Source organism: Perissodus microlepis, chromosome 3, assembly GCF_051167445.1.
Source record: "Perissodus microlepis isolate ML-2025 ecotype Zambia chromosome 3, ASM5116744v1, whole genome shotgun sequence".
Lineage (NCBI taxonomy): Eukaryota > Metazoa > Chordata > Actinopteri > Cichliformes > Cichlidae > Perissodus > Perissodus microlepis.
Genome location: NC_140463.1, coordinates 29,622,273 through 29,642,270, shown reverse-complemented (window position 1 = coordinate 29,642,270; position 19,998 = coordinate 29,622,273). Strand labels below are relative to the sequence as shown.

Here is a 19,998-nt window from a genome sequence, read left to right as displayed (position 1 = left end):
CATTGGATCTTTCCAGATTAAAGATTTTATAACCTCTAAATAGTAGCAAAAGGAAAAAAAATACACGTATTGCAAAGGCTTCTGCTTTTTGCTTTAATATTTTTGACGTGTTTGTCTTTTCTCAGGTTGGTCATAGGAGGCTCTTCTCTTACCTGGACTGAGTATTTCACTCCGCAGAGGGCCGGGACAAGCAGGGTGATCGCCACTCTGGACTGTCCTGCTCTCCGGCAGGTCCAAGGCCAGGCGTCTGTCACCATCAACCCCTGAGAATCCGTGAACATGAAGCTAAATAAACGGATATTCATTTATCCGTTCATTCTTCAGTTATTCTTTTACCACATAGAGGCCTATATCGTCATTATCCAACTACAGTTTTACAGCTATATAGCTTTAGCATTGGTGATATTTTTTTCAAATGCTGCAGATAGTAGTAAAATGAATATAAATGAATAGTAGCTAGATGGCTTATATTTTAAACATAGATTCAGTTTTGTAGTAAATGAAAACACAAGGAAGGTTGACTTGCTTTTTTGATATATGGGAAAGCTATCTTTTTGACCCTTTGACAAAGTGAATAAATTTTTGATAATTTTTTGGCCACTAGGGGGGAGAATTACTCCAAAAGAAACATCTCAAGACACAGACAAGAAAGATTATCGTCCTTTGGAGCTATTATCTCATCACTCATGTGTTTAACGCTCATTTTACCACAGTTAACATTTTAAACTACTATACCAGATGGTTTGCTATGTTCAGCAGTTACTTGATTATGAACTGAACAAGTTTTCATATGTGTTTGCTTAATTTGATCACAATTTAATTAAATATCACAGTTTCTTTTTAAATGTTGATCACCCACGTCCTCTAATTTTTCCTTTTTCAAGAATGGACCACACAGTCATACAGTAAATCTTTATTAGGGTTATGTGCCATGTTCTCAGATTAATTAGGTGTGATTCAAAGTGCTTTACACTTGGCAAAGTGAAGATGTAAGGTGCAAATTTTTGCCAAATAAAACATTTTAAACGGCATGATTGCGTAATATGTTTCCAGTGTTTATGTACATATATTTCTACTTCAGTAGCAGGTCAATAATTAAGCATAAAATCAGACAGAATTCAATACTTAAGAAATAAACTCGTAATTTCATTAAATATAATTGTTTGTAATGTGAAATGTGCATATATAAGTTTTATATTTTTCTTTTTGGATTTTTCAGACACCATCATTTGTCAACAGTGGAAAACACTTTTCCTTTACTCTCCCTTGAATGTGATGAGGTAGTCAGGGTACGCTTGGTTGTCATGAAACACAACATACATGCTGGGGTTATACATTCTGTTTACCACACTGTCATAGCGGTCGTGAGGCTGCTGGGGGTTTCGAGGTGGAGGCACCATCATATCACTTTGGCCCAGAGTGTAGACGCCTGTGAGGACTCGGGCGACGAACATTAACTGAGAACCATCAGCAGCTGGCTTGGAGTAGGTGGGGTGGGCTGAGTAGCTGGCTTTTACAGCAAAGTAGGTCCCATGACCATATGAAGTTGCTGAGTGTAGGAAGAAAAAAAGAAAGTTAACAATAGGTGATCCTCTTTAAACTGTAGTGACTTGCAACATCAATCACATGATACCGCTCAGCCTCCTGGCAGTAGATCTTTAGGTGTCACAAATACCCTGGAAGTACAAGCTGTAGAACACAGAATTACTAGTTCATTGTAATGTTACTTTCATATCTTTCACCAGGTGTTTAGACCACACTGTTGACTGTAACTGACATGTTTTATTAGTGCATGCAGGAACATAAAAATATCTTTTCAACCCGATAAGGAATCAAGTGCTGTTATTGTACTAGGCCTGAAAACACCTTCACAGTCACATAAAACACCAGTTTTTATGTGTCCCAAAGCCATAAATGCTTACTAATGTTTAAACAAACACAACCCCCCCCCCCCCCACAAAAAACAAATCCCTGCCTTCCATGCCATCCTTGAAACATCAGTGTCACCAGAAGTGAAAATAATTTATTCAGCCTTAATATATGAATGCTCTCATACTCACAGTGTATTCTTACCTGCATTGTCCTGACAGTATACAGGACCAAATAGTGTAATACTTGATGGGCTGTTACTTGTCAAAGGTCTATTTAAACACATTCACTCTCATCATTTGTAATTAATAACAAATACTGTAATAAACACTTAAATCTATTCACCATTAGAGTCAGTTTTGTGAAGCGTGGAACATCAGACAACAAGATTTTTAATAGAGACACCTATGGTATCTATTTGACAATCCTATGTCGCCTGGTTTTGTGTTATGGTGTTCACGAAGTGGGTTGCTCATGCCAAACAATGCTTGTCCGGTGGGCGAATGCAGTAAAGAAAACTATTAATACAAAGTGGGTTTTTTTTTCATGTGCCACTTCATAAGGTAAAAAAACTGATCAAGCTAAGTCTCATACAGGATGTTATTATTTATTTAACAAAAACTAAACCAAAATGCAGAAGCAGTGAATAACAAAACTAAGTACGAGCTATGACTCAATACCTTAATAATTAAACCATCTTTAGCAGCAATGACTTTAAGTAGTCATTCCCTGTGTCACTTTATCTAGCTCTAACATTGTTATGGAGAAATTTCGTCCCGCTCTTCTTTAGCGCGTTGCTTCACTTCATCGAAGTTTGCAGGCATTCATTTATGAACAGCTCTCTTAAGGTCCCACCACATCATTTAAGCAAGGACACTGGGCCATTGCAGCATTTGCAGCCATTCTGTTGTAGATTTTCTGCTGTGCTTGGGATCACTGTCTTGCTGCATGATCTATATTGGATATGCTGTCAGACAGATAGTGTCACATTAGACTCTTTAGAACAGAGGCACTCATGGTTTACTCAATGACTGCAATGTGCCCAGGTCTTGTGGTTGCAAAAAAAAAAAAAAAAAAAAAATGCAACCCTTCCAAACAAGTCACACTCATTCAGTTGTTTTCTAGTTGTATGGTGATGAACTTTAATATTTTAACACGCTAATGAGACATGTAGAGTCTGAGATGTAGCGTTTGGGTATTTTGCAGTTTCTTTGAGCATTGCAAGATCTTGATCTTGGGGCAAGTTTGCTGGGACGTCCAATCCTAGGAAGATTGTGGTATTGTGTTGACACACACCTGAATACTCTAGACCAGCGGTCCCCAACCTTTTTTGTGTCATGGACTGGTTTTATTTTGTTGTATTTCATGGACCGACAATATTTTGTGTGTCGGTCCATGAAATACAACAAAATAAAACCAGTACTGGTACCCCCCAAAAAAGAAGATTTATTCATAACACAAGGGAAAAGACCCAGGGAAACCAAGTTAATGATAAAAAAGATAAAAAAAAATAACGATAAAAACGATTGCCAAAACTTCTGTTTTTATAAAAATACTTTATAAAGGGGACACTTTGGCTTTCATACACTGCTTCCTCCTTTTGGCTTAATTTTTGTTAAATGAATAATGAAACTTAATATACCTTATATATCTTCCTGTCATCTGAGGTTATATTTACTTAATTTCAAGACTGCTAATGACAAGGTTACTTTTATTATGCCCTGATAACTAAAACCTTTTAATGTAAAGACAATGTTTTTTCTTTCAACATTTAATTGTAGCTCTACTTGTTTAGTTTAACTGCCATAAATGTAAATTATTACAATTAGTTTAATTTATTGTGTTTATGTATGTTTTCTATTTCCTTTATTTATTGTTGTTTCTTTTGGGGTAGGGACTATGTTACTTTCTGTGTTGCGCATAGGCCCCTTTAAGAGACGCAAAGGGAAGTTAAGAAAGCATGTGCAAAGAAGCTAAGTTGTAAGTTAAATAAGTGAAGCGAAGATTTAAGAAGAGGTGAAAGAAGTTGGGGAGTGTTTTTTTGTTAAGTATTGTTTAATTCCCTCATGGTTACATGCAGCCAGCGAGGTACAGTAACTGTGTTTTGTTTATCGCATATTTGTTAACTTTGATTTAAATGTTTATTTGTAATATTTATGCCTGGTCATTCTTTACGGTTATGTAATGACAGTTTGATTGTGGATTTTATGGTAGTTTGGAGGAGAAGTGTGACGGAAGAATAAATCCATCTGTGAATGAAGAACCATGGTGTTGTGTATTACCTGGAGGGAGTGATATTTAGTGTTTTGCAAATATTTGTGCAATTGTAAGAAGACTCCGGTGTTGACTTTGGTTAGAACATGGTTTTGGCACTGACAGATTGCATGTGGTACTTTCCAAAAGCTTAAGAGATAAATGCTGGCATGTTCTGTAGTTGTGGATTATAAAAAGACTATCACCATTTTGCCCAGCAAAGCGCCTGTTGAATCCAGTTTTCATTATGGAGTCGCAATTGTCCTGGGTCGTCCCGTGGTACAGAAGTTTCTCCCCTGCTCCTCCCTCCTGTGCATTCTTATCAGAAATGAGCTTCTTCTGTGCTTCATAGGCGCGACGCAGGTGAACGTTCTGCAAACGCTCAATCTGACAAGAGAGAAGAAGGACAAAGGATCAACAAGCTGCCAAACAAGGTAGTCAAGGATATTAATTACATCTGAGGGTTCGTTTTATGCTTATATATTCTCTGGGCCATAAAATGAGGCGTGCATCTCAGGTATGAGAAGCGTCTGTGTTATCAACAGCAATCAATTAATTACTTTAATACTGCAAATTATGTCGTCATCAATTCAGTGGACTTCAGCGATATGGTGGACTGAAACTAAAATCCTCCTAAAATCCCAAATGAATGAATAAATAAATACAATTGAATTAAATAAATCATATCTTTTAAATGGGGAAATTAGTTTGTTTATAAAATGTGACATTGACTGATTTCTTGTAACTTGAAATTATATTATGATGTTTTACTCTTCCATTTCATATGTACATTAATTATTTAAATATAATTTATTTATTAATAAATGAAGTTTTAGCATCTCTGTATGTGGAAGTGAAGCACTGGAACAGGCTGAGTGAGGAACTGAAACAAAGTCCCAGCATGACCACTCTGACCGGTCGTTCTCACCCACTATTTACACAGACAGTGTGTATATACGTGTACGGGTGTGCGCATGTATGTTCATGTATATTTGTGTCAGTATGTGTTTATATGTACATATATCTGTAAATATGTATATCTCAACAAACTGTGAGGAAGAATTTATGATAGGATATGTCATAAACATGAAGCAATAATAAATAAATAATGGGGAATTACTGTGAATAATATACATAAATATTAAAGCAAGTTAAAACAGAAATATCTGTGTGTTCCACTTCACAGTTGCATAATATTTCATTAATAACATTTATGAAGAATAAAGTAGTGATGAAGCAGCATGCGTATAATAAGACAGGTAATATAAGTAGAAACTGATGCAGGGAGAGCAACCCACCTTCATCACAGTTTTGGTGACAGTTCGTTTGAAGGCCTCCTTCACTGTTCGGTACTCTGCAGAAGAAGACTCCAGGGGAATGACCTTCATATTTTCACTGGCAGCCATGCTGTCCCAGTACAGAGGGAAAGTAAAGTCTGAAAGAGACAAGCATATATAGCATATACACGAGAAGACACAGAGAGAGCCTATGCTGAGATTTATTTTTTGCTATTTACTACAAATCTTGCAGTAAATACCAATCAACAAACAACAAATCAAAAAATCTATATTTTCATGGGATGGTCTGTGAATAAAACCAAAATGAAACATGTAATAGAGCCTGTCTGACAATAACATAACACTGCTTCTAAATTAGACATTTAAACATGAAATAACAGGGCAATATGATCCTCAGTTATCTGCTGATGTGGGATTTTTATATTTCTTGTTTAAAAATGAACTGTTTATGCTTAGTTTCATAATGACTTTTGCAACCTTCTTTACTTCAAACTGTTTTTATCACTCATACACGTAGTGTCTTGATGGAGGGTTGTGGGTTACGTTTCACACACCCCTGTTTCATACCCCCACATACATCTGCCGGGTACTGGACAATTCTTGGGCGCCTGGAGCTCAGGAACTTGAGCTTTTTTGCTCGCACCACAGTGGCTGGCCTCTAGCAGGGTCGGTTACCCGTTGCCTATAGTACTCTGGGACTCTCAGGGCTCTAGAGTGTGACCTGTTTGGTTGCATATGCACCTTAGTTTTTCCATGGTGTGACTGAAAAAAATCCTAGGTCGCACCGGTGTGACCAGCCGTTCAGTACAAAAAAATTAAAAGTGTCCGCAATTCCGAAAGTCTCCGTGTGGTCAACAACAGACACACATTATGCCCATATTGTGGTCTAAACCAATCAGAGATAATCGGGGCGGGACCTCTGTGACTGGCCGTGGTCCAGATATTCCTGTAGTCCTTTGCGTGTGTGCGTTTGAAAGTGCAGGTGAATAGAGGTGAGTAGCTTGAATGAAGGGATAAAATGACTTCCGACAAGAAAGCCTCATTTCTGCTGTTTAATAGTGAAGAAATTTTAACTTTTTAAAATTATGCCAAATTGTGAAACCCTTAGGGGTGCCATTAATAAAACCTCTGTAACTTTCCTCTGCTTCGCTTCAGCAGCATCAGGAAATGTTAATATGTTGATTCATGGTTTTCTTCAATTTTTTTGTTCTACTGCAGAATATTTTTAAGGTTATCTGCTATAAAAAGCCAGGCCAGGAAAATGTCCTTAATTTTGTCTGTGTTTTATCCTCAGTTACTTTGACTGAAAGGCATCTCCTGTGATGCTCACACCTCTGATGAAGTCTCACATGTATCAGTACTGATAAATGATCAGAATTACAATATTTCTGACTGTCAGAGTCAAAACTGAATTGAACCGAATTGAAACCTTGTGAATCAGAATCAAATGGATTATAGAAATCGGTGACGATACCCAATCCCTAGTGAGTATTCTAGGCCCAACAAAGGTGAATGTAGCTGTGGGTAATGAGAAAAGATGAAAAGAACGATTGATAACTTTTTCGTTAAGCCCTGATCCGTCTGAAATTCATAGCCAGTGCTCTCACATTTAGCCATAAACCTCTGAACGCTGAAAAAACACAGTATATCCAGAAAACATATTATATGCCGCGATAAATGCACTGGCCAAAGTGCCCTCTCCCCACTGCCTTTCACCGGCAGGCAGCAGCAAATAGGTCATCAGAGGACGCCGAGATTATGCCAAAGCACTTTAAGCACAAGCACTTTTTCAGTAACTTATCTTTCTTGTAGAAATGTGCACCAAATAAAGAACTTTGTGTTGACAAGATTATTTACAAATCAATACTGTCTGTATGGACAGCAATTAAAAAAAAAGTGAACATGTAAAACTGTGGGGTTAAATGATGTGGTTGAAAAATTTGGGTGCGCTTAACTTTTGTGCTGGTGGACCTAAGAAAAAAAGTTAGGCGCACCAGTGCAACTGAGGCAAAAAGTTAATCTAGAGCACTGCATACACACTCTGTTCTCACTTGCTCTCTCTCTCTCTCTCTCACACAGACACACATACATCTATGTATTTGTGATTTATGTACCTGTGCATTTGCAAATTTCTGTGTACCAGCTGTTGTATGTTTGTTTTTCTTACAGGTGCAGTAGTTTGTTATACATAATTCATTTCTATTTCTACACTGTCCTTTCATTAAATCTTGATTTCATTTCATTGAAATCTCTTTAATAAATCATTAAATCAAAATCTTAACAATTGTTTGTTTTAACTTTATATTGCTCTCAAGCATCAAACTCTAGTATCAGTCAGGCTCTTTACACAACACTGAGATCTTCTCACCTCTCAGATTCTCAAGTCGCTTTAGCTTCGTTGTCTGTCTGTTCAGTTGCTGTGTGGCCACCATCGTCTGTAGATTAACCTCCCATGTGAGTCCCTGTGCATTTGTTATTTCTTCTGTTAGTTCGTTGCTTTCCAGTTGGTGATTGGCTGTTCTGGGAAGTCTTTCCCAGTTTCCGTTATGTGCCAGGATGCACCAAACAACTCGGAGGTACAAATCCTCCTCCTCCCTGACTCTCACCTCATTAGCAAGACCCATTAACTGACACTGATTCATTTTCTGCATCACTCGGGTGACCCCGTCTTTCAACCCACTCACTGTTAGGGCACCAGACTGATCTGTTTGCATGAATAAACCCTCAGACTCCACCAGCTCCTTCAGCTCCATCATGTCATCCTGGTCGAGGGGTTCCAGTTCCTCCTTTGAGAAGGTTTTACTGGAGCACTGTGTGTGATATTGATGCTTCAGCTTTTCCATGGCATCGTCAACGTCCTTTTTGGAAAGACCCAGGAACGTGAAGACAGACTGCTGACTTGTAGAGCTGATTTGGAGACTGCTGAGGTATGCACTCACAGAAGGAGGAGACTGTTGTTGCTGTACTTGGACTGGAAATACTGGAAGCACTGGAAGTACTAGAACAAATCAGTAAAAATTTTCAGTAAAATATTTTTAATCTGTTTTTATGTTAAAATTCACTACACTAAATAACTACACAAAATGTCAGTTTGTGAATAATTCTGTCACCTCTGTTGATGACAGCTGGGGAATACATCTGCATTGCTTCCTCTTTAAAAGCCAAGAAGACATCGATCTTAATCAGGATGAGACGGATGTCAGTGAGGCTGGTCATGATTGATGCAGATGACTTGATCCCTCGAAGAATGGCTCCTGCCACAATGGCAGGATTCAACCCTCCAGCTCCTGTTAAAACACCACTTGCATTTAGGTGTGTGTGTGTGTGTGTGTGTTTCACAACAAACAGAATAAATAGAAATGCCAAACAAGATACTTACCAGCACACATGGCAGGAATTGCCACTGAGTTGTATTTATGAATTTCACAATAACGCATGATACCACACACAAGTTGTTCAATGAGGACCTCATCCTGTTTTCCATGCACGTGTAAAATAGTTTTACATGGGAAGTTTCCAGACTGGGTCTCGAAAATTTGTCCTCGATTCACTTTTGCTGCACAGAAAGTGACAGAGGATGGATGAGTGAGAGTCAGATAAGTAAGATGAGAAGGTAAGTAGCAGCTTCTCTTTTTCTCACCTGCTTTCAGTTTAGCTTCCACTTCTGGTCCAGCTACAGTTAAGATGTCTTTGCATACTCCATCTGTAGATGACGAAAAGTAAGAAAATATATATTAAAGGTCTTACAATCTGTCAATAAAGGCAAGTTTGTGAAGCTGTGCTATATGCTAATCTTGTTCTAATTTTAGCATGCTAACACAGCTAATCAGCACCAGGACTGACTGGTGATGATGGTGGTTATTGACCTTTACATAACTATTGCCATCCATTTTTTTAGTAACATGCCGACTTTTGCTACTGTAAAGTTTAGGGCAAGTTGCACAGTTGGTTAACAAATATTTCGATTTGTTAGCATATAATAAAAATCACAAAAGCCAACCTTATAGTAGCAGGAAAGGAAAAGTTAGGGCTCCAAAAAGTCTAAGATAATCTTATTAAAATGAATATGTAGTGCCTATTGGTTAAATACTGATATATTTATATATTTAATAATTGTATTTAATTAGTAAGCACAACTTTGGATCAACAGTAGACAGCAACAACAATAAGACACTTGATGCCACAGTATTATTTTAAGTTCCCTTTTGTGGCACAGTTGAATACTTGCAGTGTAGTATCAGACATTCTACCCATTTCATTTCTTAGTCTTGCTTCCTGCTTACAGTTACTCATCAACCCTGTTTCCCCAAATCAATCCACATACATTTATGAGAATTGGTACTCTAAGGTATGTAAAAGGTTAATCCTTGCCAAACATGCTTGGCTAGAAATCAAACATTACTCATGCCGAGTACACACTACAGGCAGCATGCCTGTTCACCTTTGTTCCCTGCCGGACTGTCACTGAGTCACTTATTTTTGTTACTGTTTGATAATCTCAGTCCTGATTGCTTTCCAGCACCTGTGCCTCAGAGTTTTGCATTTTGTCATCCACTAAGCCTGTTCTTGCTGAATATGCCTAATATGCACTATGGGCTTTAAAATGTGGGCCGTCAGAGGCCTGTGCAAAGTTGCAGACCTATTTGACAAGGACACCCTACTATGTTTTAATGGCTTGACACAGAAATTTGGCATTCCAACCAAACATTTCTTCAAATTTCTTCAAATCAGAAGCTTCATTTCAAAAACTCAAAAATCCCTAACATTGCCCACTCTAAACTCATTAGAGGACATACCAATAAACCATCAGCTGAAGAAGGGTTTAATATCCCGTTTTTACAGCAACCTCAGAGATGGCTCTCAAACATCCTCAGAAAAAGAAAGACTCACATGGTGTCAAGACTTAGAGTGTAGAATAACTACAGAGGAATGGCAAAAAGCCTGCTTGAAAGCCCAAACACAATCTATAAACACCCAATTTAAACTAATCCAGTATATTAGTTTAAATATATCACCCCAACATTATTAAACAAATTTGACCCCAAAACTCCGGACATATGTGTTAAATGTGTGGAAAAAGGCACACTGATGCATTGACTGTGGGAATGCTCAGAAATCCAAAAGTTTTGGAAAGAAGTTTTAGATGTAATTGCTCATATTACAAGTGTCAAGCTGAATCTATGTCCTAAACTATGCATCCTAGGAATTTTCCCTGCTGAAATCCGGGGATTGTGGTTTTTTTTAACCAAAAAACCACAATCTTCTGCCTGTTACAGGCAAAATATAGCATAGCCAAATCATGGAGATCCATTAGTAGACCACACTTGAGAACTTGGTTGTCGACACTGTCAAAATCCCTTGCTTTGGAGAAACTTACGTCTATGATAAAGGGTAAACATGCTTCCTTTAAAAAAATGTGGGGAAATTTTTTGTTATTTTTGGAAAGTGAGGAGATGATCGATAGTGAACAGAAATGACTATATCCATTTAACCTGTATGGGAGAAGTAGTGTTGCAGCTGTTAAAGAGAACCTGGGGGCCCTGCGAGTGCTGGACTGTTCAATAGAAGGACAGGAGAAGAGATGTGAAATTAAATGGACTGGAACTGAAGAGGACACAGCTTATCATTGCAACCGTTAGGTCGGATGCCTCTCTAACTAACTTGACACCCTTGGACTAAACTTAAGACCGAAGCCCTGGAATAATGCACTTAAACCTAATGTCTCACTGTGTTATACCTGTTTTTTTCTGGAGCACTGTCTGTTAACCCTTGTTTTTTTGGGGGGTTTTTTTGTTTTGTTTTTTGTTTTTTTGGGGGTTTTTTTTGGGGGGGGGGGGGGTTTGTTTTGCTTTGTTTTACTTATCTATCTATCTATCTATATATATATTTTTTTTCTGTAATAATATCTGAATGATCTACATGGGAGAGTATGTATAACTATATCTATGTGTTTCCCCAACACTGTTCATACACGATGTACATACATTACTATTATACACTCAAATTTTTTTTTTTATTAATTTCCTCCTCTATTTTATGTAAACTCTCTCTTCCTGTTGGTTAAAATGTTGTTGGAAAAGCAATAAATAAAAAATAAATCTTTGAGAAAAAAAAATGCACTATGATTTCACATATATAGTTTCACACATATAATATGTAGCTGCTGGGATGATGACATTTTTTATATAATTTGGATCATTTCTTTATCTTGTCAAGGTCTGTGTCATTGTTGTAAACTGTTTAAGATGTATGTTATGTTATGTTATTTTATGTAGTTAAAGTTATGGTGCTTTTATTTTGAAAGTCAAGCTTGTTTACAAGTCTCGCTTTTTCCTTTCTGGAAGTCGGGGAAATACCTGTAAGTGTGGAGCAAGAATGAACCTGTAATGTTCTTTATTGAAAGTCACGTTAAGTACAATGAACTTTAACTACACGCTTAAAAGGAAACCTCTGAAGAATGGTGACTAATTCATTTTTTGCAGCCAACGAGGTATTTATTGGTCTATTTTGTTTTGTTGTACAGTGTTATTTTAGGCGCTGTGTCTTACATTGAGTCTTTATGTTGTTAATGCTGTGTAGTTTTCACGGTGGCTTTGGAGAGCAGTCTTCAAATAAACCAGTGACAGAAAACCAATTGCGTTGGTCTGTGCTTCGAGGGAATTATATAATATGTGAAACTATAACCATGATCAGTACTAGATCCCAAATACAAAAAATTATCTAGTTTTGCTGGCCCATGTGCATTAGAAAGTAGTGGCATAATTACTTATGCTGCTGGACCATGACTATCTATTGTATTTTTGCTGAGTATATATAATTATATGGTTTTTAGCTAATATACGTGACCTACTGATAATGCTAGATGAAAACTTTGATCTTCAAAGATTATATTCATATGGGTATCCCCATTTCTGTGCAGATATTAATGAACAGCTGTTTGCCTTTGCCATCGGTAAAGAGCTATGCTACCATTGTGGATAAAAATAATTTTACAGATGCAACTGGGTTGTCCTGCTCACTACATCTTCTTGTCTTCCCCAGTTTCACCTACCAAGGTCAAAACTTTTGAAGTTGGTTGTGTTCACCACAACATCTGTAGTCTCATTAGTGATGTCACCAAACACCACGTGTAGTTTAACCTCACTTCCCACTGTCATGATGATGTCATCTAGGTCGCTGGTGAGGGACCTGAAGATTGCTGAGAGGAAGAAGACCACATATTAGCTATTGTTTGATATATTTAATCTGATGACTGAGGGTACTAATGAAGATGGTAAAATATGGGACTGGCTTAATGCTTTTTATCTCCTCACTATGCATTAATATCACATACTGAAGACAGTCTGAGTAGTGCTAATTTACCTTGGCCTCCCTGGTTCATAATTAAGCTGAGCTGTTTGTAGACATCGTGATAGCACTGTAGATAAAAACACAGAATAACATGATAGATAATTGATTCCTGCATGTTACAGATCACATATAGGACATATCAACTGACACTGACCTCCTCAGAATCAGGGTAACCAGGTTTAATGACAATGTGGATGTTTGTAAGAGAGCCAGAGGATGCAGATAATCCAAACTGGTGAATGACGTCAGTCAACACTTGAATGGCTTCTCTCAGCGGGTATTTTAAAATAACACCTGGCCCAATGATTGGAATGGCCACTGAACCCAAATTCTGCTGTACACAAAGCTCCAGACACTTTTTTAGACCGTTACCAAGAGCCTGCAAATCAAAATTTACATATTTTTAAACAATGCTTTCAAACTTAACTCTTGTATTGCACACTGCAACTGAGCACACACAGAAAACTGTGGGGATCCACAAAAAAGTTCAGTTTGGTTGCATAAATCTTCCTTTGCAGTTATCTGGTTTGTGCATTAATATTTTCGCATTAATTTAGTATTTTATTATCTTTAATTATCTTTTCTTTTGTGTTTTCCATCACCAGAAGTGTTAATGAAAGTCCTTAATTTTACCTGAACGCTCTTTCCTCTTACTCCGTCCCAAGGCAAGCACTCAATGAAGAAAATCTTGGAGCAGCCCAGAGATGGAGGTGCATCAACCAGCTGAACATCACCAGGGGCGAGGGCACAACTGGCTAAGACTGAATCAAACTTTAACTTTAATACATTCCCAGCTTTGGCCCACAAACTGTTGCCAATATTTGTAGAAGTCAGCTGCTTGTTGAGCAAGGGGACCACCAGAACATTTGCCTGCAGAAATAATATTGAATAACATGAATGTTGATATTTTATTTTGGGATTATGGGAAATAGAATTGAATGGAAATAATCAAACCTGTTCATTTTCTAAACTGCTGAGTTTGATCTTCAGGTTTGTTCTGTTGATTGCAGAGTTTCCAGCTGTGCTGTACATGCTGCTGCTGTAGCTGAGAGATCTAGGTGTATCACTGAGTCTGCTGGTGTTTCGTGGTCTTTGCACGTTTCGGGTGGCTGCAGTTTGCTTATCTCGGATAATGACGTGACAGGAGCTCTCTATCAGCTCTTTAGTCACTTTACCCTCTTCCTGGAAGTACTGCTGAGCCCCTGGTCCATCTAGAGTCAAAGTGTCTACTATCAGACTGTCTAGAGTTGATGTTAGGGCCTCCTTGGCCTCCTGAACATGACATCGAGGACCAGACACAAACACACAAGGATTTGGAAAATGTGAGGCTTGTAAGGTCACCTTGGTCTGCTTCATGCCAATCAAGTCTAAGATTTTATTAAAACAGTCGACCATTTCAGGATCAAGCAGATTGATGGCTTCTAGAGTTGCAACTTGATTCAACTGGAAGTCATGAAGAACTTCATTGAGCTTGGCCACATTTTCACTGTAGCCCACCAGTTGGACTTTGGTTGTTGAGGTTCCACTGGTGCCTGGCATGTAGCTGATGTCCACTCTGAACTCTCTACTGTTTGCCTCGTTCTTGGCTTTCGTCAGAATTTCTTTCAACCTGTTGAGATCTATTGCACCCTGCAGCTGTACAGTGGTCACTTTAAGGTCTCTCATCACTGCTGCCTCGGCCTCATTCAGAGCATCAGAGGACAAACTGGACAGAACCAGATCTGAACCCACCTCAAAGAAAACAGGGTTTCTGAGGCTCTGCTGGAAGCGAGTTTGGTATTTTGGGATGGCATCACTGGTCTTCATGAAGATAAGCAGAGCTGTAGGGAACTTAATGCTCTTCTCCTTTACGTTCTTAATCAGTTCAACCAGTTTTGCAGCTCCTGACTGCACCTCTTTGTCAGGGCCCTCCAAAGTGATCATGGCACTACCTCTGATGATTGTAACCTCTGGACAATTAGCACACATTTCTCGATTGAACTCTTCTTCTATGAGCTTGAAGTTCTTCTCCACAATTGGCACTTCCTTTTTGGTGGGTAGGCTTTTTTCCAGAATTGCAATCTTCTCCTTCATGGCATCAACCTCTCCCACAACCACAGCATAGCCACTCTCTGTGTAAACTTTGATATCATCTGTCTTAAAGGCCGAGTCCTGCAGTACCATTTTCACCTGTTTTGGCTCAAGCACATGATAGCAGAGGTAGGTTTCGGTGAGCTGGACAAAGACCCGATCCACCTGATACTCCCATTTTTCTGCAGAACCACCAAAACCTCCTCCTGGACCCTTGTCAACCTCCCCTCTAACCAAAACCTCCTCTTCATCAAAATTTAGCTCCACTGTGCAGCCGATTGACGACAGTTGTTTTTTCAAAAATTTGTATGCTTTACAGTTGTCTCTCAGGAAAAACAGCAGGAAAACATCTATCCTGAAAGTCTTCTCAAGACCTTTTATGTTTGGGTTTGTAGAGCTCTGAAAGAGGGAAAGAAATCAAACAAATTTGTCAGTTGATGCTTAAAGATGGGCTACTTATTGTAAACAATTTACCACATAGGGTTGGGCAGTAAGTCAAAAATGAATCATATTCTTCATCCATTATGTACTATCTCTGCTATGTCCAGTCTATGTCCAGTTTGTGGCATGCACGACCCCCTTCATGGAGGAAACATAAAACACTGCCAAATATAATTACCATTTCCATTGTTTGGACATATATGTGGCTATAGTAAAGACAACATCAAACAAAAAGAAGACGACTATGGGAAAATACCAAAACTATCTCAGTTTTAGTGGTTCAGTATATTTACAGCACAAACCTAGTTTTTGTGTGCTTGCCTTACAATCATAATCATTCATTATTCGAACCTGAGGAAAATGTTTAATTAATCACAATTTTGATTTAACGTCCAACCGCCCAGCCCTAGCTCCACAACGTCCAACACTGAAACACCATTTTAATCAGCAACTCTTAAGAGAAAAAAGACATTTCTTAGTATTTGTTTCTTAACCCTTTAAAGTTGGTCAGAGCGGGCACGCTCCGTTTTGCATAGCTATTTTTAAATCCCGGTAGCGCTGCAACCAAGTAAGCTAGCACAATAATTTTTTTGTATATGAAGCCGGAGGAGTTGTACTTACATCTTATGCCATCAGCTTGTCCTAGGTCACAGTTTCCTTCCACATATAGCTTTGCAAAAACTGCATAAAAAGCACTTGCAGCAAGTTTATTTATTTTCGTTTTTCCTGCAGTATATAAAAATTGGTGTATTTCAAAAATAAAACTGTGAAGACACTTAAAATAAATTTCCTGTGGTGGGAAACTATTTTTTGCAACTTTTTTGTATTTACAGTTTTGAGGGATAAGCCTCTTAAATTTTTCTAACTAGAAATATATGTTAAAAAAACAAAAACGATTTTCAATTTTTTTGTAGTTTATTGCACTTTTTTTGCAATTTATGTAATTACTATGCACTTAATGCATACATATTATTAAAATTTGGGTTGTGTTGATGTATAGCAACTTGAAATGCTCCCAGAAATGGCTCTACAACATGTAAAAATATAATATAAGCTCTGGCGGACTTGGTTCTATGGTAGGTCTTAAAGGGTTAAATAAACCAGTTCTAAAAAAAAGTTGTTGAGCAGTTGCCACTGTGGAATTAAAGAAATTATTTTATGGCTACAATATATTCTGCATCATTAATGATATAATCTATAGTATTGATACTGCATTAAGATGTTTATTAAAACCTGCTGACTTTATATTAACCTTTTTATTACAGGTACAGCTAAGACCATTTTATACACATTGCATTTTGTGCTCAGTAAAGAGTTAAAGCTCAGTCAATTTATGGTCTCAAGCTTTGTTTGGCGCGAATGTCCAGGCAATCTATTGTGTGGGTGACTTAAGAGCAACAGAAGGTTAAAACTGCATACACACTTACAAAACACATATAGTACATATAATCTAGAAACAGGCTTGAGTGAAGGCCTGAATGTATTCAGCTTCTTGTTGCAACCTGTGGCATTTGAGTTTACTTAGTAACAGGTGACAGAAGATGGGTCAACAGGAGGACAAGTCCACGGGGACCTCCAGGGCCTGAAATCATCGCCATATTTGGGAAAAGATGTTAGAAAGAGGAACTTCTGTGTCTGACCTTAGCTCTAAAAATCGTCTCATTGTCTGTACGAGATACAAATGATGTTCTTAGAAATACAAAAATATGTTATAGAACGCAAGAGGGGGCGTCAAACCCTGATGATATATAAACCATTCTCTGTGTATTTTTGGGCAGAAGACATATGCTGATATGATGCTGTGTACTTCTTCCCGCATGTGTGTTCTTAATAAACTCTTCATCTGATTGCACTCTACTGGGGCCTCCATTGGTTTGTTTTTGTGCCACTTGTCGAATTCGGGACAGATTCATACAGTCCTATGTTGATAAAAACACATTAAATTAATATCTGTTTATATGTTTTTGTTTTTGATTGCTATATCTGACTCTGACACTGTGTTGGAACAGAAATATACTACAACCCTGTTTCTAAAACAGTCAGGATATTGTGCACAATGTAAATGAAAGTAGAATGCAATGACTGGTGATAATTTAAAACACAATATTATTTCATTTGTGTGCTAACGGGATGCAGTGTCAATGGATTCCAGAAAGAATTTAATATTTTGTTGTATTTCAGATATATATATCTACTGGGATTTTCCTACACAACCATCTCCAGGGATTACAGAGAATGGAATGAAAAAGAGAAAATATCCAATTCTCTGCATGAAAACGTCTTCTTGATGTCAGAGGTCAGAGGAGAATGGCCAGACTGCTTTGAGTTGATAGGAAGGAAACAGTAACTCAAATAACATCACAACATTATAATAAAAAATTAACAGCAAAGATTTAAAGCAGCACTGAAGTCTTCCCTGTTACTCTCAAGGTGTACTTAATAAAGTGTCCAATGAGAGTGTTACCATCTGGCCTTTTATGACCTATGTGTTTTTTAAAAAAAACAGTATCTTTGATGATATGGAAGTGGAGTATCATACATGGCATTGGTTACTTGCTTGTCTACATAGGCTTTAATACTAAATATTATATCTGTATCTGCACAGTGTGCCATGATGTATTTTTCAGGTAATGTGTTCTTATTTAAACAATGCTGAACATGTATTTTACACTCTGTACTAACAGCGAGACACAGAAGTGAAAGAAGCCTGAGAACTGTCAGTCACTGAAAACACTGAGGCACAATGAAATGAAAACTATAACAAAGAAATTGTTTTTGTCAATATTGTCCTCAGCTGTCCAACTTTTCCTGGAGGTTAACTCACTCCTCTTAAACTGATTTGGCCACATTATTCTGGCGCTCAGTTTTTACTGTGACCAAAAGTCATGTTTGAAAGGGCAGTAAACTGTACCAGTGATTGGCTTGTCGATGGCTGGTCAGAGGTCTGTGGTGAACTTGTCCGGCTCACGGTCAGCTGCACTTCTCCACTAGGAAGAGTGATGGTGTGAAACTTCCTCTGCAAGACTCTGTCTTGATCTGGAAAACAGCCATAGACAGAGTCACTGAAACAGCCTGCATTTAAACACAAATCTAAAAAAATATTTTACAAATAACTGACTGTCCTACCTTCTTTTAACTTGAAACAGATTTTATAAACTCTTCCTCCGAGTTTTTCAAGATTTCCGCAGTCGCCACCCCCGGAGTCTCGCCTTTTCTGAAAGTATCTCCTCACTTTCTCCTTCTCTCTGTCTGTAAAGTCAGTGGCTTCAAAAAACAGTGGATACGGATATTCATCCATTTTATCTGCAATTCTACTCTAACATGAGAACTTTAATCCCGTCAAACACTTGTTTGAGCCACTCTGTGAGTGCCCGTTTTTGTTTCACTTTCACTTTTAAGGTATCGCCTCTTCGTGTTTACACTCCCACACCCAGTAATGGAAAAAGTCCGCATTTAATTCTCAGGGGCTTTTGTCGGCTCACCTGCTCTGCAGGTACTTTAAAAGGTGTTTCAACTGTCAGAGTATAACTCTAAATTATATTTATGTCTTAATATGGTTTTGAGAAAGACATTTTACCAGTAATTATGCTGACAGCAAATAAGGGGTTTTATGCTTCATCTGATCAGATAGAAATATTTTAGCAAAACAACAACTGAAACAACAACAAATATATTTCACATAAACCCATTCATCCATCCATCCATTCGTCCTCTTGCGCTTATCCCTATCTGGACGCAGTGGAGCTGGAGCCTATCCCAGCTACCATAGGTCTGTAGAGGCGGGGCACACCCTGAACATACAGGAATCCCTCCGTGTAAAACCTTCCTTATATCCTGCAGTATTACCACACCAACCCACTAGGTGTCATTATAGACCCAAAACTGTGTCGGTGCAGTGAGACGTAATAGTAATCCAGGGAAATTTGATATTCAAGTTGTTTTTATTCATGTTTTGCTTCATTTGACATTTAGGTTTAATTCATGATGTGGCCTCCAGAGTGAAAGAAACCATATGTAATAGCAATAGAGTCGTTTCTAAAATGTTAATTCGTTAATACAATGAATGAAAAGATGTTATTTAAAATGTTTATAGAAACTATGAAGCAGTTTTAAGAAGTAAAGCACAATTATTGATGTACTGATAAAATACATTTATGTAGGTGTTACACTGTGTGTTCATTAATGAATGAATGAATTAATTCATTAATGAAACAGTTTAAATTGATGTTAGGCAATGAATGATCTAGCTAAGAAAGACAACAAATTTAATTTGGATGTTCAGACATACACGGCCCTGACTCAGTGAGTGTTAGAGGAATGAATCCTAAAATCTGGAAATCAGTCACAGTTTTTGCACCTGTATCCTTTATTTTTCTTTCTCAAAGAATTTATTTTAAGAGCTAAAAAAGTATATCTAAAAATTCAGAGGGCAAAAAAAAAATCATTGTTGATGTAAGACATTTTAAAAACACTTTGATTTTTCATAATGCTACTAAACAAACTCAAAATCACATATTATTCACTTCTGAGGAAATTGCAAATATTTAAGAACCCAATCTTTAGAGTCCAATTGAAGTAAGCTTAGTTTATTATGCATTAACAAATAATGACATGGTTTTTCAAAATATGGTTTGAATAGCATTGTTGAAATGCTCATATTTTTGGTGTAAATTGTCAGAAAGACCAGAAGAGACCACGTATATATGTTGCACTGTCT

General features: G+C 37.7%; 1 protein-coding gene across 2 annotated transcripts; it reads right to left on the bottom strand.

The window, feature by feature from the left end:
- Nucleotides 1-350: 350 nt before the first annotated feature.
- On the bottom strand, nt 351-18,689 carry LOC146391045 (protein mono-ADP-ribosyltransferase PARP14-like). Of its 2 annotated transcripts, none has more exons than XM_084923938.1 (14): nt 18,408-18,689; nt 18,193-18,317; nt 13,725-15,239; nt 13,404-13,640; nt 12,925-13,149; nt 12,783-12,837; nt 12,472-12,618; nt 9,061-9,123; nt 8,800-8,976; nt 8,531-8,707; nt 7,789-8,409; nt 5,421-5,557; nt 4,329-4,509; nt 351-1,549 (listed from the first exon to the last, which is right to left on the bottom strand). In XM_084923938.1, the coding sequence occupies exons 1-14, from the start codon at nt 18,577-18,579 to the stop codon at nt 1,257-1,259; spliced, it is 4,125 nt and encodes a 1,374-aa protein (XP_084780064.1). In that variant the 5' UTR covers nt 18,580-18,689; the 3' UTR covers nt 351-1,256. The 2 variants fall into 2 exon arrangements, with proteins under 2 accessions (XP_084780064.1, XP_084780063.1); XM_084923937.1 differs by having other exon boundaries at nt 7,789-8,418; nt 18,408-18,687.
- Between the last annotated feature and the right edge of the window lie 1,309 nt (nt 18,690-19,998).